Source organism: Brassica napus, chromosome A9 (genome assembly GCF_020379485.1).
Source record: "Brassica napus cultivar Da-Ae chromosome A9, Da-Ae, whole genome shotgun sequence".
NCBI lineage: Eukaryota > Viridiplantae > Streptophyta > Magnoliopsida > Brassicales > Brassicaceae > Brassica > Brassica napus.
The window spans coordinates 4557037-4584676 of NC_063442.1; the positions used below are offsets into that span (position 1 = coordinate 4557037).

General features: G+C 34.3%; 5 protein-coding genes across 6 annotated transcripts; 4 read left to right on the forward strand and 1 right to left on the reverse strand.

The window, feature by feature from the left end:
* The first annotated feature begins 9017 nt into the window (after positions 1 to 9017).
* On the forward strand, positions 9018 to 12174 carry LOC106366163 (LRR receptor-like serine/threonine-protein kinase FEI 1). Its single transcript, XM_013805726.3, has 12 exons — positions 9018 to 9416; positions 9504 to 9639; positions 9724 to 9795; positions 9869 to 9940; positions 10022 to 10093; positions 10171 to 10242; positions 10318 to 10389; positions 10460 to 10566; positions 10641 to 11150; positions 11234 to 11488; positions 11557 to 11690; positions 11770 to 12174. Exons 1-12 carry the CDS (start codon positions 9332 to 9334, stop codon positions 12004 to 12006), a joined length of 1824 nt encoding a protein of 607 aa, XP_013661180.2. The 5' UTR covers positions 9018 to 9331; the 3' UTR covers positions 12007 to 12174.
* A 632-nt stretch (positions 12175 to 12806) lies between these two features.
* LOC106404529 lies at positions 12807 to 16281 on the forward strand. 2 transcript variants are annotated; one of them, XM_048739481.1, is made up of 6 exons: positions 12807 to 13383; positions 13488 to 13910; positions 14915 to 15048; positions 15556 to 15703; positions 15837 to 15943; positions 16066 to 16281. In XM_048739481.1, the coding sequence occupies exons 2-6, from the start codon at positions 13577 to 13579 to the stop codon at positions 16105 to 16107; spliced, it is 765 nt and encodes a 254-aa protein (XP_048595438.1). In that variant the 5' UTR covers positions 12807 to 13383; positions 13488 to 13576; the 3' UTR covers positions 16108 to 16281. The 2 variants fall into 2 exon arrangements, with proteins under 2 accessions (XP_048595438.1, XP_048595439.1); XM_048739482.1 differs by lacking the exon at positions 12807 to 13383 and having other exon boundaries at positions 13461 to 13910.
* Positions 16282 to 16515: 234 nt separating this feature from the next.
* On the forward strand, positions 16516 to 19033 carry LOC125577749 (cysteine-rich receptor-like protein kinase 44). The gene is made up of 5 exons (XM_048739483.1): positions 16516 to 17641; positions 17706 to 17781; positions 17879 to 18080; positions 18177 to 18317; positions 18499 to 19033. Exons 3-5 carry the CDS (start codon positions 18022 to 18024, stop codon positions 18722 to 18724), a joined length of 426 nt encoding a protein of 141 aa, XP_048595440.1. The 5' UTR covers positions 16516 to 17641; positions 17706 to 17781; positions 17879 to 18021; the 3' UTR covers positions 18725 to 19033.
* Positions 19034 to 19370: 337 nt separating this feature from the next.
* On the forward strand, positions 19371 to 20485 carry LOC106404720. Its single transcript, XM_013845405.3, has one exon. The coding sequence runs from the start codon at positions 19454 to 19456 to the stop codon at positions 20168 to 20170; it is 717 nt and encodes a 238-aa protein (XP_013700859.2). The 5' UTR covers positions 19371 to 19453; the 3' UTR covers positions 20171 to 20485.
* A 1712-nt stretch (positions 20486 to 22197) lies between these two features.
* LOC106366165 (1-deoxy-D-xylulose 5-phosphate reductoisomerase, chloroplastic) lies at positions 22198 to 25331 on the reverse strand. Its single transcript, XM_013805729.3, has 12 exons — positions 25040 to 25331; positions 24685 to 24866; positions 24369 to 24455; positions 24055 to 24180; positions 23906 to 23968; positions 23676 to 23825; positions 23432 to 23499; positions 23237 to 23348; positions 23058 to 23162; positions 22845 to 22966; positions 22563 to 22709; positions 22198 to 22492 (listed from the first exon to the last, which is right to left on the reverse strand). Exons 1-12 carry the CDS (start codon positions 25134 to 25136, stop codon positions 22324 to 22326), a joined length of 1428 nt encoding a protein of 475 aa, XP_013661183.2. The 5' UTR covers positions 25137 to 25331; the 3' UTR covers positions 22198 to 22323.
* Positions 25332 to 27640: the final 2309 nt, after the last annotated feature.

Here is a 27640-nt window from a genome sequence, read left to right on the forward strand (position 1 = left end):
CAAGAAAACAAATCTATTATAAAAAAAATATAATCATACCACAAGGTCTAGAAAGAAGAAACACATAGAATGGTTAAAGAGGCTGTGATCTGATTAAACTTTTTTGCACAGTAATGATGAAACTCCATTTCAATTTTAAGTGGATATCAGCCTTTTCGTGATTGCTTTTTCAATCATCAATCTTTTTCGTGGGAAACACTAATCATAATGTGATCACTTCCCAACTATACTGGGTTATGTTATAGCATCTCCAAAAACACTCTATATTTTGAATATTTTGAAGACAATACTCATAATGAATAACTTTAACATATCTTATACTTCATACAGTACTTTTAGTAAAATTGTAGCCATTTATTTTGTTTCGTTATGTATAATTCATTACATTAACGTAGAAATATTATTTGTTTCCCCCATTTAATTTACAATAAATGTTGTATTGATAATTAATAAGGTATATAAATAAGGCATGTGAGATATTATGCAAAATTTTCTAATATGATCGCCCTAAATAAAATATCACTTCAAACGAAACATAAATAATATAAACTAATTGAAAACCTAAAACAAAGATAACTATAGTTTAAGAACATTATGAGAGAAAGATGTACAATTTTCATCTTTATATATATTGTCAACCACCGGCCTTACAAGCATGGAAATTATCATCAACACCATCGAGCTCTGAAATCTTTCATGTATCAAGTATTTATACTAATATGGACTTTCTCTTTTGGAGAAAGAATGGAATTCTGGAGCCAGAAGATGATAGAGACCTTTATCCTTGGATAATTTGGTATATCTGGAAAGCCAGGATGAAAAGTTGTTTAGAGGCATAAACAGAGATCTATTGGAGCTAGTCAGGTATGAAGAGAGTGAGTGTCAAGCTTGGTTTAATGCAAGAGACTATGTACCGGTTCCGCCAAAATTGGTACAGAATATTGAAGAACCACAAATCTTAAGCTTGAGTAATATTTGCATGGTGGATGGCTCATGGACCTCTACAGTTCAATTTAGTGGAATGGAATGGGTCTGAAAGGATGCAATGGGGAAGATACAACTCATGGGGTCAAGGAACTTGCGGAGAAGGGAGACAGCGTTACACTCATAACTGGAAGCGCTAAAGTGGGCAATGGAGAGCATGATACAACACTCCACCTGTCAAAGGTTTGGGACGGATTGTAAGGACCTGATTGCGATGACAGAGCAGCCCCAAGATTGGCCCAACTTCTCAACCGAGCTGGAAAACATTCAAACTCTTCGGTTGTGTTTTTCAGACTTCAACATCACCTACTTTCCAAGGGTGCAGAATGAGATCGCAGATGCGTTAGCTAAAAGTGCACGTTCTTTTCATAGATCATTATGTTTTATTGGTTGTTCTATTCCGGTTTGGCTTCTCAGACCACCTCAAGTTTGAGTAATAGAAAAACCGTTTGCTGTCAAAAAATATATATATATATATATATATATATATATATATATATATATATATATATATATATATATATATATATATATATATATTGTCAACCAATTCATCATATATTTTCATAGGATCCTCTCTTATAGAAGGCGGAAAATAAGTTTATATATGTTAGCATCAAATCAAAATGTATCAACACGTACTGAAAAACAAATAAAAGAGAAACGCAGAGGATACATAGATCAAAACAACGCTTCTTAGTTCTTAACCTTACCCCCAACGATGAAAAGATTATAACAACTATGATAAAAAAAAACTATGATCAGTGCAATAAAATTGGTGTCAGCTTCAGGTAATGCACACCAAAGATCCGATCAGTATTGTTTTCACCTGCCACTATAAATATAGCTAATTCACTATACGCTATAGAAAACGCAATACAAATTCTAATATAAGAATACTTAAAAACATGCAATTAGTTGGCAGAAAAGCAGCTAATCAACATTAAACCAAAAAAATAAGTAAATTACTGCATTTTATTTTAGATTTTATTTTTGTGTTGGAAAGATTGATGTTTTAGAGTATAACTAATGTAACTATTTTTAAAATTTAAACATAAGTTAAAATTTAAAAATATGAGTGTTGAAAATTTATTGGTAAAACAAAAAGTAATAAACAAAAAATGTATTTTTAAAAAATATGTGTAAAATCTTAAACATTAATCTTTTAAATACATAGGAAGTAACATATTATATAATAGTACACATTAATATGTATACGTATTTGTATTTATACGTATATGCATATGATCACGTGAAACACATTATAAATGCAGTAAACGCGCATAGGTCCATTCGAATTTACTTTGTAGTTAATTATGACGACGAATATTTAATTAAGTTAGCAAATGATAGTTGGGTAATTAAAACCAGAAAGTGGGAGGAAGAGGATCAAAATGCGTCAGGTTTTAGCAATACAAATGGTAAGGGAGAGAAGTGCGTGTCGTTTTCACCATTCCACTAAATTGATTCCTGGTCAATTATTCCAAAAGCAAGTGCGATTACCATTACCGAACGGCCAATGCGTTGCGGTCACCTTTTCACAATTTTCTTCCCGCTCAATGCTGTTATACAGAACTATAGATATGTACCTCTTCAAACAATATTACGTTGTCTATGAAGATGCAAGTGGAGCTTGTAGATGTTAATGGTCTTCCGTGACTAACTAGACGACGAAGTCACTGATGCTGGATACATTAGTCGTTACTACATAAGGCATGCGGAGTGGTGGGTTACCATGTGGATGCAAGAGATGCTGAGATGGAGAAGGATAAACTGGAGGTTTATATCTTGACGTAGTCGTTGAAGTAGTTGCTGAGGCAGTGTGTGTCAGAGAGTGAACCAGGAGGCATGCGGAGTGGTAGAGACCATGTGGACGCAAGAGGCTGAGCTGGCGTGGGATAAACTTGAGGAGCAAGTTTATACCGTGGAGAAAAAGGCAAGAGATAAACTTGGAGAGCAAGTTTATGTCTTGAGGAATAAGTACATTTCAAGAAAAGGAAAGTGTACTTATTGATATGGAAGTTGTCCATATTCATGTTCCGTGGAGACTAGGGTTTCAGGAACGTGGAGATCACTATAAAAGAGCTATGGAGTCGTCTGTATTCCATAAGACACTGGCTATTATTATAGAGGAAGAGTGAAAATTCCTTAGGGATGTTCTTGGGTCGTGCTGAAGCAGATGCTGAAGTACTGACGGGAAAGAGACATGTTTGGGTAGATTAGGAATCTGTCAGTAACGTGTGTTAGGGTGTTAACACTGACGTGTAAAAGCTGATAAGCAAGTCTTGTAATAGATTGTTTAGGTGATTTCTAATAAAGCATAGTTGGTTGTTTGTATCCATTTTGTCTCTTGATTTATCTTCTGCATTACTCAATTGTGGTGTCATCTTTGCACTAACAGTCTATGCAGAGCTCTTTTTAGGGATAAGTTACAACTAACGAAAGATTCGTTTATGGTCTCCAAAATATTAAAAGTTAATAGGCATAGATAACTTGGCTTTCAAATGGTTAAAAATATATATTTACTGTGTGTTTAAAACCACGTATATCGACCTACCCTGGATCTGTATATGTTTAGGGTGACATTTAATTACTTTTATGATGACAAGTTTGGATTACTATATTTTCGCACGAGAAAGACTTAATGAGCGGATTTGCTTTTCTCTGAAGAAATGGTTTTGGAGATGACCTAAAAAATTGGTGTTAAAAACGTAAAGACTAGAATAAGTTTAACAAAAATAAAAAATAAACGTAAAGAATAGGTTTGTTATGGCAAAATGTAATCGAACCTTCGACATGTACTTCTCAGCTGCAACTTTATGATAAAGTCGTAGTTTGCCAGTTTCAATAGTACGTTTCTAAAACTGCCCAATCAGGCAATCGCTCCTCGGTTCTTTTTTTCATATTTAATTTGTTTGAGGTATTTTGTTTCTAAATATTTTTTTTGTTAAAGGGTTTAAAAAATATGTAATTATGCATCGATGAAAAATATATATACATAAATGGTATTGCAACCGAAGTGTGTAACCAAGTTGTCAAGTACAATACCCTTAAGTTAGAGTTCTACTAAAAATTATAAATATTAATAATATAAATTTTGCCAACTCTATAATAGGTCCAATGAAGTTTGCGAATATATGAGTAAAGATAGGATATATAATTGGAAGCAAGATCAGATGATTCGATTTTGAAATGCACAGACATAAGATGTGCGGTCTACATAATCAACAAACCCAAAACTAGTGAGAAACCCTTACTATGCGACAACAAAAAAATATTGAACCTCTGTAATACGGGTGAGAGATGTTCCTGGTAAGAGAATATGTATTTCTCATCTAATGTAGAATCACACCAGCCTAGAAAATATCTCATAAACATTCCAAAAACACAATGAATACACTAACAAAATGCTCGTTAGGCCCCATATGACACGGTCTACTCCGGCCAAATAAGACTCGAAACTATCCACGGGTTTAATATCTCCTATAGAATTTATTGATAACGAAGTTGGCTTCTAGAGATAATGCTGTTGACAGAGAGTATATTTGTCCATATCTTGATTGATACTCTTGAATATGAGAGTGTCACTAAAGATATATACGAACATGATCGCAAATGATGAGCAGTAAGTGGAAGTTAAGAGCCACATCATCAAAGACAATGTCTTCTAAAAAGTAAATTTTCCGTTTCGTATCACTTCGACTAGTCCTTGAAAAAACAAAAGGCTCTTTTTTTGTTGACCAGTACAAAGATGAAGTTGAAAACATACATATGAAAAACATTCAGTTTTATTTACGTTGTTTTGATTTGGCATACATATGAAAGTGCCAAAATATAAAGTTTGATCTTCAAAAAAAAAAAAAAAAAAAAAAAAATATAAAGTTTGGTTCAGACCGCCGATAAGATAAAACCGGTTTGGACATAGCGAAGCAAAACATTAGTTATGGATCCTCAAATTTTTAAGAGTAAAAATGCATAGTCATATATAAGCCCACCCAAAATCTCACGACTAACTCTGACAGCCGGACCAAGATTGGTTTCAGTTTTGGTTGGTGTAATATTGGTTTAGTCATGGACTGTGTATATATGGTTTGAATTGGGTACAAAAAAACTTGGGAATGTAAAAACATTTGACTAATGTAGATGTGAAGAATATGGATAAAGTGGAGATAAATCATAATCCGGCTTCTACAGCATTGCTCGAGACATATATGTAGAGCATATTCGAGTTAGCAATCAGAAAAAAAAAAATCAAAAATCTTAAACACTCAATGTCTCGACCATATCAATGATACACCATCCATTATCCTTCCATAGTTTCCTTAGTTTTTTATTTGACAAAGGGCTTTAGTTTCCTTAGCTAGAATAATTAAATCTTTAAATAACTTGTTTACTTTAAACACTGTACATTTTTTCTTACAAAAGCACACATTTATCTTATATATTAAACCAGAAGTCACAACCTTGATTCATGTGTGATTTTTTTAAAAATGGACCTAATGGACATATTCCTAGAAATTCATTTTACATTTAATCTCTAATCTTATCATTTAACTTTTGGGTCTACCAAAAAATTTTATTGGGCTATCAATAATTAGATTTAAATAATAGATGATCCATTGAAACTTTAGATATTATAAATTAAATAGATATAATTTAATGTTGTAATACTATACCTTCATATATTAAATATTTAAATATTTGTTGATGTTAACTTTTAAAATTATAAAAAAAAAAATTTAAATAACAAAAATTATATTATCTAACAACGATTAATCTTTACTGCCTTAAACAATGAAAACAAATTTTAAACTATATAGTTTATTTTAAAAATTAAACAAAAACTAAATGTTTAATTATTTACTCGATAGATTTCGATAATATAAATCTATGAAGCGAAAAGTTTAATTATTTAAAAACTTTCTAAATTTGTGAAATGTTACAATATTTTTGAATATGACAATAAAATAATATTTTACTAATCTTTATATATATAGTTACGATTTTAATAATGAAATAATAATCTGAAAATAATAATCTAAGAATATATATATAGAAAAAGATACAAATACATGTGAAAGTTTGACACAATCTATTCAATAAAAAAATATACCGTAAACTTATTATGTTTTAAAAATTGATAGACACATATATATCATAATATATATCAATTTAGAATTAAAAAACAAAAATCCGCGCGGTTAACCGTGCGGGTCGAGATCTAGTTCATTTATTAATGCAACTGTTAATTTTATTCGAGAACATAGTATAAGTATGTACTATGCTTCTAATTCTTGTCTAATGATATATTTGAAAGTAGGTGAGATATAAAAAAGATTATCTTATGAAAACAAATTGGTTGTTTTTTGTTTGTAAATCACCATTTTAGAATTGCGCGTTGATAAGATTCTTGGTTTTATGGTATTTAAATTTTGTTATGCTTATCTAAATTGCAATATATTTTAGAGATAAGTTTTATTAGACCGACGGACGACTGCTATACACGAACAATGGATGGGGTCCTATCAAATCACCCATTCAAAATTCTTGAAACACGTTTAAGATTATTAGTGGTATTGCTAATTGCTATTAGCAAATGCCCTAGTTTAGTAGTAACAATAATGATCATGTTGTATTGTCACACCATCCATTCAAAATCTCTAAAATCATACATTATTAAGATTATTACTGATACTGCTAATTTGCTATTAGTAAGTGCCATGGTATAGTAATAAAAAAAAAAAAAACAAACGAACATGTTCTTGATTCCATTAAGTGATGGATGATGATATATGTTATGGGAATCACTTCCTCTTTCACTTTGTTTAGTATCTTGAATTCTTTTTGAAAGCCGAAAAGCGCGTTTATTTTGTCTTCCCATTCAATTAATAGAATAAAAGAGCTTATCACGTTAATGTTTTTATTTTCCTAATATTCTGATTCTTGCTCTATATTGGCCTTCTGAAAAATCAAGAACCACATGAATATCACCACTTTTCAATAATTTAATTTACTTTCTCTAAAGATGAATCCACATGTCGAGTTATAATAACTATGGTGTTGTATAGTGCCAACGCCATTAAAAATGGTCAAACAACTCTTATGCTTCGTTGCCTTCATTGGTCCAGTTTAAAAAGAACAAATTCTTAAACGACTAATAATTATTATCCATCAAAGCAAAAGTAAATTTTGTTTAATCACAATGGAAGCAATATTTACATTTTAGAAATGCTTATACATTTCACGTGTAAGCACTTTGAGAGGCTCACAATCGATTTGAACAATTGCATCAAACGAGCGCAGTATATTAGTATTTAGGGTTTTGAACTCGTTTTTCTAGTTTTGTTTATTTATCCTGTCGCTTTACATTTGTTCCAATTGAAAATATGGTCAACGAGATATTGATGTTCTAACATAACTCGTACTTGTGTGACAAATAGAACAAATACAACTTGTACTTGTTAGAAGAAATTAAAGTCTGATGTGTTAGTCTTCGAATGTGAGCGTCACTTACATGTGTTTGAATATTTCCAACTAAATTGCATGTCTATTGTTATTAGCAACAACTTTAAATTAACGCAAAATGTAGAACAAAAGAACCAACTACAGTAAACATATAAAAAGTTATAAAATAGAATATGCTTGAAACTGGACAATTACGCATATTGAGATAAAAAATAATCACAATTGGAGTTAGTAGTTGGTAATAGCAGCAGGAAGGTCTATTCAAAATCATTTGGCAAAATATAATTATGACCATAAACAAAGTATCAATTTTTTTTGTCAACAAAGTATCAATTACTCTTATGTGTAATGCGTTTCATTAATATTGATTCCAAAATTTGCCTGAAGAATAAAATAAACAAAAAGAAGAATTAAGGATTACAAATCAATATTGAAAATCATGAACCGATTGTTTTGAGTGGAGAACTTTTATTTATGATATAAAAAGAACAATTGATGTCAAATCATACTATACTCCATTTTTCTTATTCTAGAGAGTATATGTTACTATGAATTTGTAAGGTTTTGGTACCAGAAAACAGTTAAATGATCTCTTTCAATATTTAAATTGATTAAAACAAATTATTCTATAACAAAAATATTTCAACTGTTATTAATGATTGATATTGTTTACTCTGCACAAAAATTGCTTAGGCTGGATCAGCTTTATTGGTGATATAAAAATTGTTTTGCAAAACATAAATAAAGTACTGAAGAAATAAAGTTAAAGATTGAAGAACAATCATATTTAGTAAATTAGAGTTTGCTTATGATCAATTTAATTTTTCGAAAAAACATGGTACAATCTAACCAAATTATTTTCCTTACATGATGATCTGTTTATCTTTCATGTTGCCATGTTGGTCCAAAATTTCAATTGGATAATTTAAAATGGGTTTGTATACTAACAACTGGTCCAAACGTTTAGTCAAATTGGAACTCAAACATCTTTCAAACCCAACTATATACTATATATGAGAATCCAACTAATAATTTTAAAGCCCAACTAATAATTTTAAAGCCCAAACTAAGAATTTCACATAAATAGTTTGATCAAGTGATTCAAAACTTCAAAAGAAAAATAGTTTTGGGTAAATTTAAATTCGTCTTTTTCAAACATGTTCTCCCCTTTGCCAACAAGGAAAATTCATGTGCTATAGTCCATAATCATTAATATATGTTTGTAAACCTTTAATTATTGTATGAATGAAACAGAAAATCCACAACGTCCCGGTTTTGGTCTAACCGGTCAACAAAAGACCAATCATCTTTCATGGTTTAGCTATCTGTGATCAATGCAAGTGTTAAAATAGTCTGTAGATTTGGTCAAGATGACTCGGACAAAACATTTGTTTCAATGCAGATCTCTCAGACAAAAGTAAATACAAGAAAGTTTTCATAACTTTTCACTCGCTCACTCGCGTCTTAAATTCACTTCTATAAACTAAATCACTTTCATTGACTCATCGCCCGACTATTAATCATTAGCGAGTAGACTTCACAAACTGTACTCGCGAGTGTTTTGATTTACAAACTCTATCTACTCTCTCTCTTCTCTTTGGTCTGCACATCTCTCCAAGAAGTAGAGATTTTTTCAAAAATCTCTGCTTTCACTTAGCTCAAGAAGAAGAGGGAAGAACCAAAAAAAAATAAAAGATTAAAATTTAAAAAAAATTATTTTTAGGAAAAAACAAAAGTTAAGATTTTTCATCATGAAGTAGTCCTCACATCCTCGAGTGAGGGCACTCCTTTGGGGGATAAAGTTCTCGTCTTTATACTTTATTGACTACTCTTCTCCATCAAATCGAACTTAATAATCTCCTTTTCACTTGAAATCAGAGAAATGGGTATCTTGAATTGGGTCTTCTCAGTAGTTTCTGCAGCTACAACCCTTTTCGTTTCATGCTCTTCTGCTCTCACTCTCGATGGTTAGTGTATACTCTCTCTCTAAAGTCTCTGGCTTTTGTCGTGGTTTATTAGTAATGTAATGAAATTTGGAGGTTTGAATCTTGAAGGGTTTGCTCTTCTGGAGTTGAAAAGTGGATGGAATGATACTAAGAACTCTCTAGAGAACTGGAGAGATTCAGATGAGTCTCCTTGTTCTTGGACTGGTGTCTCATGTAACCCTCAAGACCAAAGAGTTGTTTCAGTGTAACAACTGCTCTCTCTTGTCTTTTTTCACATTCTCAATCTTTAGCTTCTTTCTTTGAATCTGCATTGTTTATTTTGATGCAGAAACTTACCTTACATGCAACTAAGAGGGATCATATCTCCTAGCATTGGGAAACTCAGTAGACTGCAGAGGCTGTGAGTGATGCTTCTTTGTTTTTTATTGCTAAAGTTTCTGTCTTTTAATCCAAGTTTGGTTGGAGTTATGTAGAGCACTTCATCAGAACAGCTTACATGGGACTATTCCTAATGAAATCACCAATTGCACTGAGCTCAGAGCTGTGTAAGTCATATTGGTCTCTAACATCTTTAGTAATGTTTGGACATGGACATTGGTGTATATCTGATTTGAACTTGCTTTCAGTTACTTAAGGGCTAACTATCTTCAAGGCGAGATTCCACCAAACATAGGCAACCTCACTTTCCTTACTATCTTGTAAGATTCATAATTATTTTTTCGGTTTTTTCGATGTTTTCATGTTTGATCATTTCAACGGATTGTGATGTTTCCAGGGATGTATCAAGCAATACACTGAAGGGTGCTATTCCTTCCTCTATTAGCCGTCTTACACGTCTACGCTCCTTGTAAGTAGAGAACAAAGTCTCAGCCTTTTAGATGTAACTGTTGAAACATGTTCTTGAACTCTTTGTTTGATTCAGGAACATGTCAACCAACTTCTTCTCCGGGGAGATACCTGATATAGGAGTTCTCAGAAGATTTGGAGCTGATTCGTGAGTTTTTACATGATCAAGAACTTTCAGACAAAAGTCTTGTGCTAATGTTTTGTGTCTGAATGGTTAGATTCACTGGTAACTTGGATCTTTGCGGCCGCCAGATTCACAAGCCATGTAGATCATCAATGGGGTTTCCTGTTGTTCTTCCTCATGCAGAAAGTGATGATGAATCAGGCAAGTTCTTGTTATTGAAACACACTCATTCTCTTCCTTTTGTCTTAAACTTTCTATTTTTGGAATGTTCACAGATTCTCCAAAGAGGTCATCACATTTGATCAAAGGAATCTTGATAGGAGCCATGTCTACAATGGCTATTGCATTCATTGTGATCTTTGTGTTCCTATGGGTTTGGATGCTCTCAAAGAAGGAAAGAAAAGTAAAGAAGTACACAGAAGTCAAGAAACAGAAGGAACCTTGTGAGACAAGTAAGAAGCTGATCACATTCCATGGAGATCTTCCTTACTCCTCAACCGAGCTGATTGAGAAGCTGGAGTCTCTTGATGAAGAAGACATCGTTGGTTCAGGAGGGTTTGGGACGGTTTATAGAATGGTTATGAATGATCTTGGAACGTTTGCTGTCAAGAAGATAGATAGGAGTAGACAAGGATCAGATAGGGTTTTTGAGCGAGAGGTTGAGATTTTGGGGAGTGTCAAGCATATCAATCTAGTGAACATGCGTGGTTACTGCCGCTTACCAACTTCAAGACTTCTCATCTATGATTATCTCACTGTGGGGAGCTTAGACGATCTTCTCCATGGTAAATGCACTTATACATATCTTTCATATGGTTTAGGCCTTTGATTCATATTGATGTTTGTTTTGGTTTCTTGATCTCACAAGAACGATCTCAAGAAGATGGTTTGTTGAATTGGAACGCACGGTTGAGAGTTGCACTAGGTTCCGCGAGGGGTCTGGCTTATTTGCACCATGATTGTAGCCCTAAGATAGTTCACCGCGACATAAAGTCAAGCAATATTCTACTCAATGATAAGCTAGAGCCTAGAGTCTCTGACTTTGGTCTTGCAAAGCTTCTTGTTGACGAAGAGGCTCATGTTACAACTGTAGTAGCTGGCACTTTTGGTTATCTTGCTCCAGGTACTGTTCTTTGATGAATCTTGGACAACAAGTAATTTGTTAAGTTTCTAACCTTCTTGCGGAAACAGAGTATTTGCAGAATGGTAGAGCGACTGAGAAGTCTGATGTCTACAGCTTTGGGGTTCTTCTGCTTGAGCTTGTTACAGGAAAAAGACCAACAGACACTACATTTGTTAATAGAGGGTTAAACGTTGTCGGATGGGTAAGAAAAATAAGCTCAGATCATCGGCTTTGATCCAACAAGAACTGTTCTGTTTCTAATGAAATATTGTTTCTATCAGATGAACACTTTGCTGAAGGAGGATAGGTTAGAGGATGTAATGGACAAGAGATGTGTTGGCGTAGATGAAGACTCTGTGGAGGTGTTGATTGAGATAGCTGCGAGGTGTACAGCTGCTAATGCGGAAGACAGACCGGCTATGAACCAGGTGGTTCAGTTGCTTGAGCAAGAAGTTATGTCGCCATCTTCTGCTACTGCAATAGATTACTATGATGATTCTCATTCTGATTACTGTTAGGGTTTAAAGATGGTGTAAGATTTTACTGAGGTGCATTGTGCTTGTGCACTTTTAAGGTTATGTAACGAAATGTTACATTTGAAGCAGAAGATGTTTAACCTATTTAGTGGACTACATTTTTATTGTAAGAATCTATAAAAAAAATTCTAATAAACATGAATGTAACTATTTGAGAAATTCCTTTTTTTTTAGAAATTCCGTAAGATTGTCTTTTTAGTTTATTTTCATAAAATAGTTTTTAATGAAAAAAATGAAAAAATAAATTTTATTAAAGAGTTTTTTATCTAGTATTAATTAATATAGAATTAGAGTTTAGATAAGAGATAAAGTTTTGAGGATACAGTTTTGAATTTTAAAAAATAAAAAAATAAATATTAAAAAACTCAAAATAAAAAAGGGTTATATTAGTCTTTCTTTTAAATCTATTTTTGTGATAAAAACTTAAAAACAGTTATTTAAAAAAATTGTCGTAAATATTTTGTGTTAATATATTGGTCTTTGTGAGCATAATAATTGTTTTTGATCTTATGAGACTAAAATGCATAGATTTAATTAAAGAAAAATGTATTAGACTCGAGTCACTCAACAAAGTTTTGATTTTTATTTTCTAGAATTTTTTAATGTTATCATCTCTGAAGAATGACCTTTCGTTTAATGGTAGAGTCTTCTGCGTCCATCTTTAAGCCCCATCACCCTCCTAAAAGGCCAACGCTTTTTTTGTCCCATTCGCTTCGCTAGTTGCTCACACACGTTCATACAAAGATAAAATAATTCCTCTCGAGTGACCAGAAAATTGTCTACCGTTAACACGAGACGCAATAGTATTACGTATTGATCATATGATATCGCATTTACATAGAGTATAGAGAGACCATTATAATCAAAGTAATGGACCTAATTAATGCTCCTCTAATGAAAATTCAATTCACATAGCGGTTGGAGATTTCATAAGCCAGTTTGGACTTTAGTTTGAGATCCTATATTATGAGAATTATATATTAAGAGAAACCTATATTTTTTTGCATGAATTAATTGCAAACTGTACTCTGCAATTATTAATAGTAAAATTTACGCCCATGACGGTGAACTCATTTTAAGAAAAAAAAAATGGCGGTGAACTCATTAATACTGCTATATATATACAGGGAATTAAAAGGCACTATGACAAAAAAGAAAAAAAAACAAAGTCGACTAGCATGCACATGATCAAGCTTAAAATTTTAGCGATATAACAAACATAAAAAAAAAATTGATTTAAAATTAGTTATATAAATTTATTTAAGTGCTGGTTCTGATGAGTACTTCGTGATAATTATAGTTAGCATATTTTCTAAATTAAAATCGATCTCCATCGCTCTCGGATAGATTTGTGATTAGGTACGTAAGTATTTGCTAATCTAGTATCTATATAATATGCACATATGTGCTGCGTGCGTATATAAAAGAGATGCTAATCGCTTGTCCTTCTCTTATTGGTGAAGGGGGGCAAAGACGAAGAGTATTTTAGCCTTTCTTGTGATACTTTTAGATTTTGAGCGGTCTTATCTTGTTCTACACCTTACCTTTTACCATGTCTACCGTTCCGGTAAGGCCACCACCTCCTCCGGCTGGTTTACATCTTCGTCGGAACGCCTCTTCAACGACGGCTTCGAGATCTGCGGCAATGGTTGCTGCGGTTTCGAGCAGGCATTTTCTTGGGTTCTTTACTTATAATAGATGCTTTGAGTTTAAATCCTTGAGCCAAATGAGGTATCCGGCTTTTTTGAGCCGTCGGCAGCGAGTAACCACGGTGGTGGCTTCAGCGGGAAACTTGACGGCTCCGTCGTCGTGGGAGTCTTGGAAGCCAGATAAGACGGCGGTGGCGACGCCTCTATTGCTGAGTGATGTCATCTGGCCGGCAGCTGGTATGTGGATTATTTAAGGAACTTTTATATGCTAATGACTAATTAAGATTATCATTTGTTTTGTCAAATGATATTGAGATTATAAGTTTCACTAATGCGTTTTTGTTCGTAAATCAGAAGAACTACAACTGGCGATTAGGGTATAAAAGTTGAGAACAAACAAAGTTAATTAATTAACTAATTAAAAAGTCAGATGTGGTACACAAAAAAAATATAAAATTAAAAAAAAGACGAGGAGAGATTAAAAAAATTGGATATAGAGAGAGAGATGGTGTCTCTTCCTAGTTCCTACGGCCAATGGTCGTTTATGACCTGTCTTTAGAGTGTGACAATTTTGTCGAATTTACCTTGAAATTAGGGTATGGTTTTTCATGACAAACGTGAAGAAATAAGCGTAAGCAAGAAATTTAGATATATTTTAATTGGTTGGGGAAAATATTATCTGTATAAGACAGAAAATAATTGTGTTTTCAGATAAATATATCCAAAGATTATGTGATTGTTAATTACAGTTTATACTTGAATCGTAATAGATATATATATATATATAGATATATGTGTATATATAGTCAAACTGATGTTTGTGTCATGAGAATCCTAGTTAGTGTTTTTCTTTACCTATGCTGACACTAGATTCCTATTATTCAAAGGTTATGTATAGCTGACTTCTTCCAACAAGTATGAAATCATATTCTTATGTGTGTGTGTGTCAGCTAGCATTATATTTACCCATCTCTGGTTTGAACTAAGTCTGACTTTCAATGAAATTCCAATTAAAAAAACAGATGATTCAACTAATTAAGTCTCTACTAGACATATAATCCGCCCATTTACTAGGAAAATTAGCAATTGGTTGATGAAAAATACAACAAAATGTTATTTTCTGAAATTACCGTGTCTGTATCTATAACAAAGAAAAAAGTATCTATAAAAAGAAAAATGGAGTTACAATATTTTTTATAAAAGTTATTCGTCTCTTAAATTTTAATCTTCTTTGTAAATAGGAGCGTTTGCGGCAATGGCAATATTGGGAAGAATTGATCACATTTTATCTCCAAAAGGAATTTCAATGTCAGTGGCACCACTTGGCGCCGTCTCCGCCATTCTTTTCATCACTCCATCTGCTCCTGCTGCTCGGGTAATCTTTAAACCCCTTTTACATATATATATAGGTAGCTATATAAACATAACAAGCGGTTGAACACAAACGCTTCTTTGCCAAAATGTAAACACCAAAGTAAGCTTTAACTAGGGTTTGAACGTGTACAATCAACAAAATCAGTGAGGAATCGCTATAGTGGAAAGTAGAACGTAGTTCTATCACATCGACAAACTAGTTGAAAAAATTTCCTCAAATGCTGTTCTCGTGCTTTCACTTTTCTAAGGAATAAAAAAACTAAAGAGGTCCAATATATTTTCTTTCTGACTATTGAAGATAACAACTTCCACCTAATATTTACTTTCATGTATCAAGTCACAACCTAGGTGTGCCATCACATCATGCTAAAATAGTAAAATAGGAAAGAGATGGCATCACATCATTTTTAAATAGCAACTTTGAATGCTAGTAGTAGTTATGTCATTCTATTATATTATTACTTAACTAATTAATTGATGAATGTCTTGTTTTCTTTACATTTTTCAGAAATACAACATGTTTTTGGCTCAAATAGGTTGTGCTGCCATTGGAGTGGTAGCGTTCTCCGTCTTTGGACCAGGCTGGCTTGCCAGGAGCGTCGCACTCGCCGCTTCCATAGCTTTTATGGTCATTGCTCGAGCCAACCATCCTCCTGGTAAACTATATTGTCTCATTATTTTTTGCCAAAAATAAATGATTTCTACTTTCTTAAGTTTTAATAGAGCGCGCGGTCTTAATTAAGTTGTGTTCTCTAATTCATTTTACTAATAAATAAACAAAAATTACAGCGGCGAGCTTACCATTAATGTTCATAGATGGAGCGAAGTTCCATCACTTGAATTTTTGGTACGCATTGGTCCCAGGTGCGGCTGCTTGTGTCATTCTCTGCCTTCTCGTAAGCTTTCTAGCTCTTTTATTTTCTCTAAATTTACTGTAAAAAAGTATGCATATATTATGCTTAGTCTTTAGTGATAATAGTTTTCCACTAACATGATACAATTTCTTCTTTTTTTGCAGCAATCGATCGTATGTTACATGAAGGATAATCTAAAATTTTGATTAATTGTCAAGCAACATATACGATCAAATGATATATATATATATATATAATAGTAGTAATAATGTACAAATATACACACATTGATGGGAATCTTGTGAAGATATTTGATTCGTGTGTACACTTGATTTGAATGTATGTAAATGACTATATATATATAGTACGTTCGTTCAGCATATGTAATTCTCTGTTTTTCTCTCCCTTTTGCATGTTATCAGTTTTCTTCTTGTTGTTTCGCATAAAACTATTTGGTTCATGAAAATTATAGAAACAAATGTACTGTGTTCCACCATTAAGTAAAATTAATTCGGATATATATAGACATACGCTAGGAACTTGAGAGGAAGATAATTTCAGTCCCACTAGAGTGCTGTAGATATACATTGGAGGTTATGTTTATTTGACACTATATGTAGGAGGGTTAATTAAACTGAGCATTAATGTTGTGGGAAGGAAGATGGAGAATACGGTGGGCATAAAAGCAAGTGAGGCGATGTACAAACCGGACATAAGCTTGGATGTGTTGGTCCTGGGCGCCACCATTGATGATGATATGACGATAGTTAAACTATTATCCATTGGGGATGAAGATCATTGGTTGTCAAAGTAGAGCTTGGAGATTTACAATGGTTAACCAAATTGATAGAATGCTGAGGAACTGAAGGAGATTTATTCCCTTGACATGTCGCCTCTTTTTTTCGGCCATTAATTCACTTTGTTCATTACTATATATGGAATCAACGGATGATAAATTGGTAACTATAATCCTAAGCAGACTTCTCTAGCCTAAGTTTGCATACGTCATTTCAATGACATCATATAAACATTTGAATAATCAATCTTATACTTACATAAAGGAAAATAATTGAACAGACAAGTTCATCACCTCGTGAGTGACATGGAAGAAGATAACTGCTAACATATTTTTCATTCAGGGTTATACGTTTCTAAATACTAATACCACTTGAATTAAAATGGAAGATTTATCATTTGGCCATTAAAATATAAGCATTCCTGGTTTAGTGGCTATTACGCTCCTTCTTAGATCAATGATGTTTTTGATTTAACTAAACTTTATAACATTTTTGGCTCTAAGAGCACCATTAACCGGGGTCCTTAAGAGGGTTTTTAAAAATAATGAGGCATTTAATTAAATCAAAATTAAAGAAAATTGCTGTTATCGATCCTTAATATAGGATTTCTGTGACCGATTACAAAGGGGATTTCTAAGCCACGTGTCAGCAAACTAAATAATGAGGGTTTTTTTTTTCTCTCTCCTCTTCTCTTTCGTGCCTCGTCTTCTCTGTCTCCTCTTGTGTTCTCCGCGGGAAGACGATGGCTTTTTGTTCTCTCCTTCACACCTACAAGGTTCAAACGAAACCTTAAACTCCATCTCACTTCGTTAGGCCTCCTCTCTACCCGATAAATCTCTCTCTGTCTCCTTCTCCGTGGATCTCTCATTCGATCGGATGATCTCTCTCCTCCGTTGAGTTTCAGAACTTCTCTGTGGAGATCGATGGCCACATCCGCTCGAAAGTGAGTTTGATTGTATTTTTGAATTGGTTGGAGCTTGATTTAATAAAAGTGTTCTTTCTTGCAGTAAACCAAATGTAAATGTGGGAACAATTGGGAATGTAGAACATGGGAATACTACTTTAACTGCTGCAATCATAAAGGTGATTCCTTTTTTTTACATTGATGAGAGTTTTTTAATTGGGAGAACCTCTTTTTTTTTTTTCTTAAGTTGAGATATGGATTCTACTTATTGTTTAGGTTCTTGCTGAAGAGGAAAAAGCTAAAGCTATTGCCTTTGATGAAATTGATAAAGCTCTCCAAGCCAATGCTTTTGCTCTAGACTGATTCGGATGGTCAATCTATGTTAAGATTTGATCTCGGCATGATCTTAATCGCAACCGATGAGTTCTCAGCGGGAAATAAACTTGGACAAGGTGGATTTGGATCATCTGTCTACAAGGTATGAACTTTTCATTGTAAAATATGTTTTCAAAACATCTATATTTTTTGATGATGAACACAAACGTTGGATACTTACTTGGGATGTGAGGTGTAGAATCATAGCAGGAGTTGCAAGAGGGCTTCTTTATCTCCATGAAGATTCTCAACTGAGGATTATTCATCGAGACTTAAAGGCTAGTATAGTTCTCTTAGACGCTGAGATGAACCCTAAAGTTGCAGACTTTGGGATGGCCAGGTTGTTTAACATGCATGAAACTCGTGGAAGTGGTCTTCTGGTCTTGTTATATTGTGTCACGTTAGTCTCGTGGTCTAATTTTGTTGTTTGTAGTGTCACGGAAGTCCTCGTCTTTGGTTTCGCAGATTTGTTTCATAAGCTACTTCGAGTTCTTACAGTGTCTGTTTTTCTCTTTTGCCAGGCTCATGTGCATGTTTGAGAGTTCTCAGTTCAAAGAAAACTTCTCCTTGTTTCAGCAACTAGTTGCAGATGGTGTCTTTGGGACATTATCACCATCTTCTGTTTCCTCTGTATCAAAGCTTGAAGAGTTTAAGACACTTGCAAAGCTTGCTTTATCTGACCCTAACAAATCCCGTTTATTGGAAAGCTATCAGATGCTCAAGGTTAACGTCATGTGCTCTTCTTGAACACACATAGTTTTCTAGTCTTGCGGCTTTGTTCACGTGAAACATTGCTTCAGGAACAGAGAAAAGAGATTTAAGACTCTGTTAATACAACATCAAGGGCCTCAAACCTGAATCTATCTGGTATTTCTCAGAACAAAGACTTAATATAAAATGTGGCCAAAAGAAATTTTCTGCATTAGAAATTGCTATCATTTGCCGGTACATAATATAAAAAAATGGAAAGGGTTTTATGTAAGGGGACTTTTTGGCGGTCATATACTATCTTTTTGTTAATACTACTAAACTTGGAGAACAAGAAAGTTGCGTTTCCTTCTAAGACTTTTTCTTGTGCTCAAAGATGAGATTCACGAGAACGTATTTCATAGTATTATGATACAATATGCATAAATATTTGAGTAAGTAATATTTCAATTATGCATAAATTTTTGTAGAACCCCTAATTAAGAAACTCCCAATAAAGCATAAAATCTATGGGTTTCTTAACTAAATTTCTTAACTAACTTTTATCCTTAAACTAATCACTAAGAAACCCAAATGGGGTTATAGCAATAATCATGCTCTAATGTAATCATACAAAAAAAAATTTGTTTTTTCTCCAAGAATAATTAAAAAATACTAATAATTTTCCCGTATATAACTATATATACACTCTCGACGGGACCCAATTTTTAAAGCGTACAATCTTTTTTTTTCTCTAACGTTTTCAGACAAGACTCTCCAACCTCCGAAATGCAGACGAGCCGGTTACTCTCTTACTCCCCCAACTCTCCTAGTTTCGACAGCTTTTCCTCCGCCGTAGACCTCGCCGCAATCGCCGCCGGAGTCGTCCAGGAACTCAGAGACCAGGAGCAACAATTCGACTTCCACCGCGACGACGACAATGACTTCGAGTTCGCCTTCGACTGTCCAAGCCGCAGGTGTTCCCACCCCATAGCCACCGCCGACGAGATTTTCTACAACGGTAAGATCCGTCCGTCGAATCCGTACGGTGGTGGAACTGGAAATGCTCCGGTGTCTCCGCCTACGAGTACTCTTCCACGACGCCATAGACCGGCGCTTAGAAAGTTAATGAGCGAGGAGCGAGACAGAACGTCGGATTCTTCCTCGGAGGCGGAGGAGGATCTCACCGGCGTTTCGCCGGAGAGTTACTGCGTGTGGACACCAAAAGGCGGTGACGACGATCTCCAAGAACTCTCGTTACAGAGCAAGATCAAAAGCAATAAACGATGGAAGATGCGGAATCTTCTTTACGTGAGAAGCAGCAGCGAAGGGAACGGTGAAACCAACTCTGATCACAGAGAAGAAGAAGAAGAAGAACCGTCGTCCTCGGTGGTCGGAGAGAAAAGCGAAGAGACGAAACGACAGACGTTTGGGCCGTTTAATAAGGATATGATGGGAATATTGAAAAATTTTAATGGGCTTAGTCGTCATTTACGGCCTTTTTAAAAGGTGACGTGGCTCTTTCGTGAAAGAGACAACCACATCGAAGACGCGGACTTTTAAGTGGCCTTCGGTTTCTTTTTGACTTTTTATTTTCTCTCTCAAACTTTTTCTTTTGGTTTCTGAGAAAATCTCGAGTGTTAATTAGGCGAGAAAGGGCATGTTTTGAATTTTTTTATAGTATGAACCTCGATGTGTCGGTTTGGATTAGGTAAAGTTTTGGTGGTTTGATGGTTGTGAACTTGTAATGGAGACTATGGTTTTATACATTTTATTCCAACACATATATAAATAACTAAGTTCAAAGTCGATTTTTAGAAATTCTGATTTAAAAATAACATTTCGTACTAAACATAATTTAGATCCAAAACACAATGAAATCAATCTCTTGCCCTACAAATAAATCACCACATACTTTGGTTAAACATAATTCAGACTACTTCATGTATCATGTATATTCAGAACTTGGATGAATGTTTCATGTTTCTTTTGTTTAGACACAGAAGAGTGTGGTCCTTTGACGTGTGGATTCGAATGTAGCTTTTTTATAAATATAGATACCGATTTATTAATTTGGATTAGAAAACACTTTAGGTGGATATTGTAGGAAAGTTTGGTTTGCCTTGAGATCTTGTTCAAGTTTCTATAAAGGGAGTTATGTGTTCATATTGTTGATTGCGTAACTCGAGTTATCTCAACCGCATACAAAACGTGTATTCGGAAAAGACTAGGTCAATTCTATAGTAGTCGCCGTCGATTCATTATATAATTGAAGTTGATCTTTGGTGTCTACTGGCTAGGTTTAAAACATGTTCAGTGGAGTCCACAACGAAATTAACATTTTGGAATATTTTTGAAACTGTATAATACATTTCGCTTTACATGTTTAATGCTTACTACAGTGGGTTTCACATTTTCACTGTTGGTAGTTCTTGTAGCATTGGTAACATTTGTACGGTTTGGATGATTATCAACTAAACATCTTACCATCCTAACTAATTCAACATATTAAGCATCTCTTAGATTCTCACTATAACAACTCTTATTGCTTCATATATAATCAAAATACAATCTCAAGTATAGCCTACAACTCGTGCATGTGTCTTTTAGGAAACGCAGTAGAGCCTCAGATAAGTTGATACTTGATAACACCAAATCACGTTTTGAAAAGAATGACTTGAAAATTACGATTAATGATAACTCGCAAGCTTTTTTTATCATACACACCGCCCAGTTGTTATCCTAGTATACTTATTAATAATAATACCTACATAAAGAACATCATCATTTCAAAATAACAAGCAAGTTGTTCGAAATCGCATTTTACCAAACAAATTATTAATCCAATGCGAAGATATGTTTCATATATGATTTGCAACTTAAAATTATTCGTAATGATTTTAGCGGTGGGAGTAGGTCAATGCACTCTTTATTCCTACTCTAAGATGAAATGATCGTTGATTAGTTCTCTTAATCCAAGTTTATCCTCTTAAATTATTAAAATATGATAAGAAAGAAAATAAATAACTATTGATGAAAACAATAATCCAACTTAATGTTTCAAATAAGTTGACGTTAAAATTTTACACCTATCAAAAATAGTTAATATTTATTATATTTTCGACAGAATTACTGTTTTCAAAATTTTACGTGAAAACGTAGGGTATGAATGGTGACCAGGAAACAGCGAGGAATAATGCATTCCCTAACGTTTCTGAAAAAAATCATCATTCACAAGGAATAATAATTCCCTCTCATTCCCTTTCATTCCTTTTTTTGTAGAGAATTAAAGAACAAAAGTATTCCTTGTTAAAAGTGATAAGGAACAACCATTCCTTTTCATTCCTGCTATTTTATTCCCGAACATTCCTTTTTAATCCGTTCCTCTTGTTTTCCGAATGGTCACCAGTCAGATCCGTAATGTTATTGGGTGTTTTTAACCAATAAAAAAATTACAATTAAAATAAAACCGACAGAGTAATGTCCCATTTGGGTTTTTAATTTCGGGTTGGCTTGTTTGGATCACTTATATATTAAGTACAACTTAGAACAGATAATCCTTTGCCAAAATGGTGTTAAAGTAAATACATTCTGCACTAAACTTCTTACAACATTTCTTAATCACTTCCACTAATCAATATCCCTCCAACAACTATGTATCAGGCAGGAACTGGCCTTGCACCAGAAGAAAGCTGTACATTAGCAGCGTACTCACGCGCCCACAAGTCATAGTGAACAATCTCCTCAAGAGACGGCGATGATACCAACTCGTTTCTATGTTTATCACATGTTAACTCCACTACCTTGAAGATATCCAAGTAGCTTATCCTGCAAACAAAAGAATGTGTAAATAAAAACAATGTGATTCGTTTTCAACAACAATTGAGATGACACTTACTTCTCATCAATGAACATTTCAACGGCTTTCTCGTTAGCTGCACTGAGAACTCCAGTCATCGTACCACCAGCTCGTCCAGCAGCATAAGCAAGATCCATTGATGGGTATTTTACATTGTCTGGTTTCTTGAATGTCAAGGAACCAAGTCTGCCAAAAAAGTCACAAATCTTAAACCAACAAATTGTTTGGAGATTTTGTTTTTGGTGGTGATTAAAAATCTTGAAACCAAGCTTAAACACTTGATTAAACTGAGGAAATGTTTATAAATTGTGGTAAGCTTACTTGCATAGGTCAAGTCTTGGCCAAGTTACTTCAGAACAAGGAACCCTATCAGGCCAAGACATGGTGTAGAGAATCGGTAAACGCATATCAGGCCATCCTAATTGAGCAAGCACAGATGAATCCTATGGAACAAAACAATTACATATATATGTTAATAGATTCTTTATTTCTGAAACCAGAAGATGAAAATGCAGTTTCTTCTAGAAGCAAGACCTGTGTTTCAATCATGGAGTGAATGATGCTCTGAGGATGAATGACTATCTCTATATCGTCATACTCAGCCCCAAACAAATAATGAGCTTCAATGACCTCAAGACCCTGGTTTCAAGCAACTCACATCTTACACCTTGATCAAAGGCAAGTATTAGTTTGAGAAAGCAAATGATTTTAACCTTGTTGAAAAGCGTAGCTGAGTCCACTGTGATTTTCTTTCCCATGTTCCAGTTAGGATGCTTCAATGCATCTGCTACTTTAACTTCCTTGAGTTTTTCAACAGGCCAATCTCTATAAACCAACATCCAGTGTAAATAACTTCCATTACCAAACGAGAATGACTAACAAACAAATCTTATCCAAAGAGAACAAACCTGAAAGCTCCACCAGAAGCAGTCAAGATTATCTTGCGCAGAGCGCCTTCAGGCAAGCCTTGAATACACTAGAGAACAACATAAAAGAATAAGAAAAGTTCGCCCAGTGTTCTAAAAATCGGTCTAGGTGTTAAAAAAAATCAGTAATCCCTTATAGAGCACCTAATTGCCACCTAAAGATTTCTTGAACATTGATATTATCGCCTGAGATAGTATGGCAATCACCAGAATCATATTTTGATACCTGGAATATAGCTGAATGTTCTGAATCTGCTGGAAGGATCTTAACATTATGTTTGTTGGCGAGTGGAAGCACAAAAGGACCACCTGCTATTAATGTCTCTTTGTTAGCAAGAGCAATGTCTTTGCCAGCTTCAATTGCAGCAACAGTTGGCTGCATGAAAATAAACAATCATCTTCTAACATTCATACTCATATGCTCTAGTAAAAATACAATGGAGTATATATGTATACCTTTAGTCCAGCGCAGCCTACTATTCCGGTAACAACAGTTACAGCGTCTGGGTGGCGAGCAACCTGTTGATGAATTTTAAGCAAAAAAAAAAAATCAATGAGGATCTAAAAAACAAACTATGATCAGAACTTTTAAAGAGTGCACAAACCTCAATTACTCCTTGCTCTCCAGGGATAATCTCAGGTTTATAGTCCAAATCAGCTAAAGCCTCTTTGAGCTCATTGAGTAATGACTCGTTTCTAACTGCAACCAATGCTGGTTTAAATCTCTTTACCTGCATTCAGAAGAGTGTCACAGAGCTATAAGATAGATGTTTCTCGAGCTCATTTGCTAAGCATCTAGTTTACAATATCTTGCTTATGATAATTACAAAACTGAGAGATAAAAACTGATTCCTGGAAGTCTAAATGATGACTTGGGGAGAGTTGATTACTTGTAAACGGATGCATGATGCTTATGTACCTGATCAGCAAGGAGAGTAACATTGGAACCAGCAGCTAAAGCCACAACTCTAAATTTGTCAGGATTCTCAGCCACAATGTCCAATGTCTGCATATAAACAAAAAAAAACAAGAGTCTGTAAGTTCTTATCCATGAGAATGATTCAAAAAAAACAACTAATTCAGTATCATCATAATGAAGTATATCTTGGAGGCATGAAAAATATATAAATGCCTAGTCATCTCAAACATAATCTACTGTCTGGTCATACTCAATAACTACAAAACAATGCCTTAATCCAAGCGATGGAGCTAAAATGATAAATAAAACAAAGAACCTGAGTGCCAATGGAACCAGTAGACCCAACGATGGAGATGGGTTTAGGCCCATCCCAAGATTGACGAGGCAACTCAGGAACAGCTCTCCCAGGCCATGCTGGAGGAGGAGGTTGCTGCACTGAACACTTGACTCCTTTTCCAAAACCTCTCCGTTGATTCCTCTTCCTCAAACTAAACCCACCTGTGACAACTCCCAAAGATGTAAACTTTCATCCTCCCACAACTTAACTTAACCCAAAAGTGTCAAACTTTCAGAGCTAAATCTCACAACTAGTGTTTAAAATCGAAAATTTTTACAGAGAATTTGAGTTAACGAAAACTAATGAAAGACTGAAGCTTTTTTGGAATGCAAACCTGGGAGTTTGGGGGTTGGATTGAACCTGGAGGAGGTATCCAAGAAGGAAGAAAGAGATTTGGAATCAGCTGGAGAGAGTGAGGTAAGCGTCATCATCAGTCCTTTTTTTTTTTAAAGATCGAATATTTCTCACTTGTTTTTTTTTTATTCTAAACTCGATGATGAGAGAAGAAGAAGTATAGTTTGGAAGAAAGATGATAAGAAGAAGAATGCAATCTGAATGGTTACACGTTCAGATTTTTTTCCTTTTGTGATTTCGTTTGACGTTATTATGCTCAGATCCATCAACCTCTATCAAGGTAACGACACGACACGTTCTCAATGGTGTTACATTTATAAATGATCCCATTTTTAAAATTTACATTATAAAAAGAGTATCCTAAAAATAGTGTTATGATGACCTATTTAGAACATCTAATCTCTTTATATTAACTGAAAAAAAAAGCATCATCATAGTTATATAAGAAAATGACAAAGTAAAGGTGGTAGGTTTGTGTTTCAAATAAAAAAGTGGTAGGTTTATGTTTTGTGATTCACACACATGTCATCTTCAATCACTTAGTTATGTATTGATCTTTGATTATAGGTATAAAAACAAATTCTAAGACCAGTAGCTGGGAAAGTGTTTTGCTCATTGCATGCTGCGATCTAGTCCTGCGATTTCGGTTTTCCAAAACCGAACCGAACCGTTGGTTTTCGGTTAACCGAAATTTTAAAAACCATCTCCGAGAGTAACCGAATTATATTTCGGTTCGGTTCGGTTTTCGGTTATTTTTGGTTTTCACCTAAATTTTCAAAAATAATCGATTTTTATGATTTTCGGTTAATTTTGGTGTAGATTTTAAAAAAAAAATCGAATTTTTCGGTTAAATTCAGTTATTTTCGGTTTGGATTTTCGGTTATTTACTGTTAATTTCGGTTATTTTCGGTTTTTCCGAAAAAAAAATCAAAAAACCGAACCGAACTGAAAACCAAATTATTTTTAAAATCGTACAAACCAACCGATCTCGAAAACATAACCGAACCGAAAATGTCGGGTTCGGTTTGGTTCGGGCAAAGTCGCAGGGCTACTGCGATCCAAGAAGAGCGGATCAATTATATAGTTTTACTTGATTACGGGTTAATCTGCTAATTCGTAACAATTAATCTATTCTATTAAAAGAGAAACATTCTGAAAAAAATCTACCTATACAAGGTTATTGCACCCTTTCATTTAAGTAACACTTATTTGGTCTTACCATCTATTAGCCCAATAACAAATTATAACAAATTATAACCGTATGTTTAGCTAACTATTATAACCGTATGTTTACCTAACTATATTTATTTCGCCACATATAAACCACTAATATACCAACTTTATATTTGACAGACCAAAACATGTTCTACACGATAAAGTAGAACACAATACATGTTATACACAAGACACTAATACACTATTATATGGTTCATTCATTGAGTAAATGATTACGTTATTCATCGATTTGTACAATGATAATATCATTTTAGACCCAAACGACAAGATGTAAATACTCTCATTCAATTGAGAGAGCAGATTATACTACTAACCTTAACACTACAAGAAAACGTAAGTTTAACGAGGATAATTAACGAGGAAAAATAATCCTCGTAAAAGTACGTTGATTTTACGAGGAAAGTACGTGGAAAAAGAGAAGCATCGTTATTTCGTCGTAAGGTAACGACAAAACAATTTCGTCGTAAAGACGATGTAAATTGACGTGGCTTTTACGAGGAAACACTATTTCCTTGTAAATACCACGTAAACTTCGCGAGTTCTTTACGACGAAATACTTTACGTGTACTTAACGAGGAAATTTTGAATCCACCAACTTGGTAGGTAGCTCACGTTTTTTTTGGCCATCCAATTAATTTTCGTTGTAATTTCACACGAGGCTATACTTTTCACACATATGAGTATGGTAGACAGCGGACGACCAGTAACTATGGAATATGTGTGAAAGGGGAAATAGATTTCTACGGGATCTTGACGGAGATTATTGAAGTCGAATTTCCAGGGATATTGAAGCTGAAATGCGTCCTCTTCCAATGTGAATGGTTCGATTCCGTCGTCACAGAGGTGTTCGGTCTAACAAATTCGGTATAGTTGATGTCAACGGTGGACGAAGGTACAACAAATTCGAGCCTTTCATCTTAGCTTCACAAGCAGACCAAGTTAGCTTCCTTCCATACCCTCGAATGAGAGATTCGGGTATAAATTGGTTAGCTGTGATCAAAGTTACACCTCGAGGACGAATTATCAGTGGAGAAGAACCACCATTGCAAGAAGAACAGATAAATGAAGTCGAGGAACCTGAACAAGAAATTGATGACATCCTTCTCATTGATCCGCATAATCACGAGTACGAAGATCTTACCGACGATGCCACAGACGAAGCTGTTAAAGACGAGTTTAATGAAAATAATGATGTTTCTAGTGATGACGAGAATGTTGATGTATCCGATTGATGTATTTGATTTTATGTAGTTTGTTTTATGAATAAGATAATGTGGGAGTTTGATTTATGAATAAGGTAATGTGAAAGTTTATTTTAATTATGAATATGGACTTGTGGTTTGGG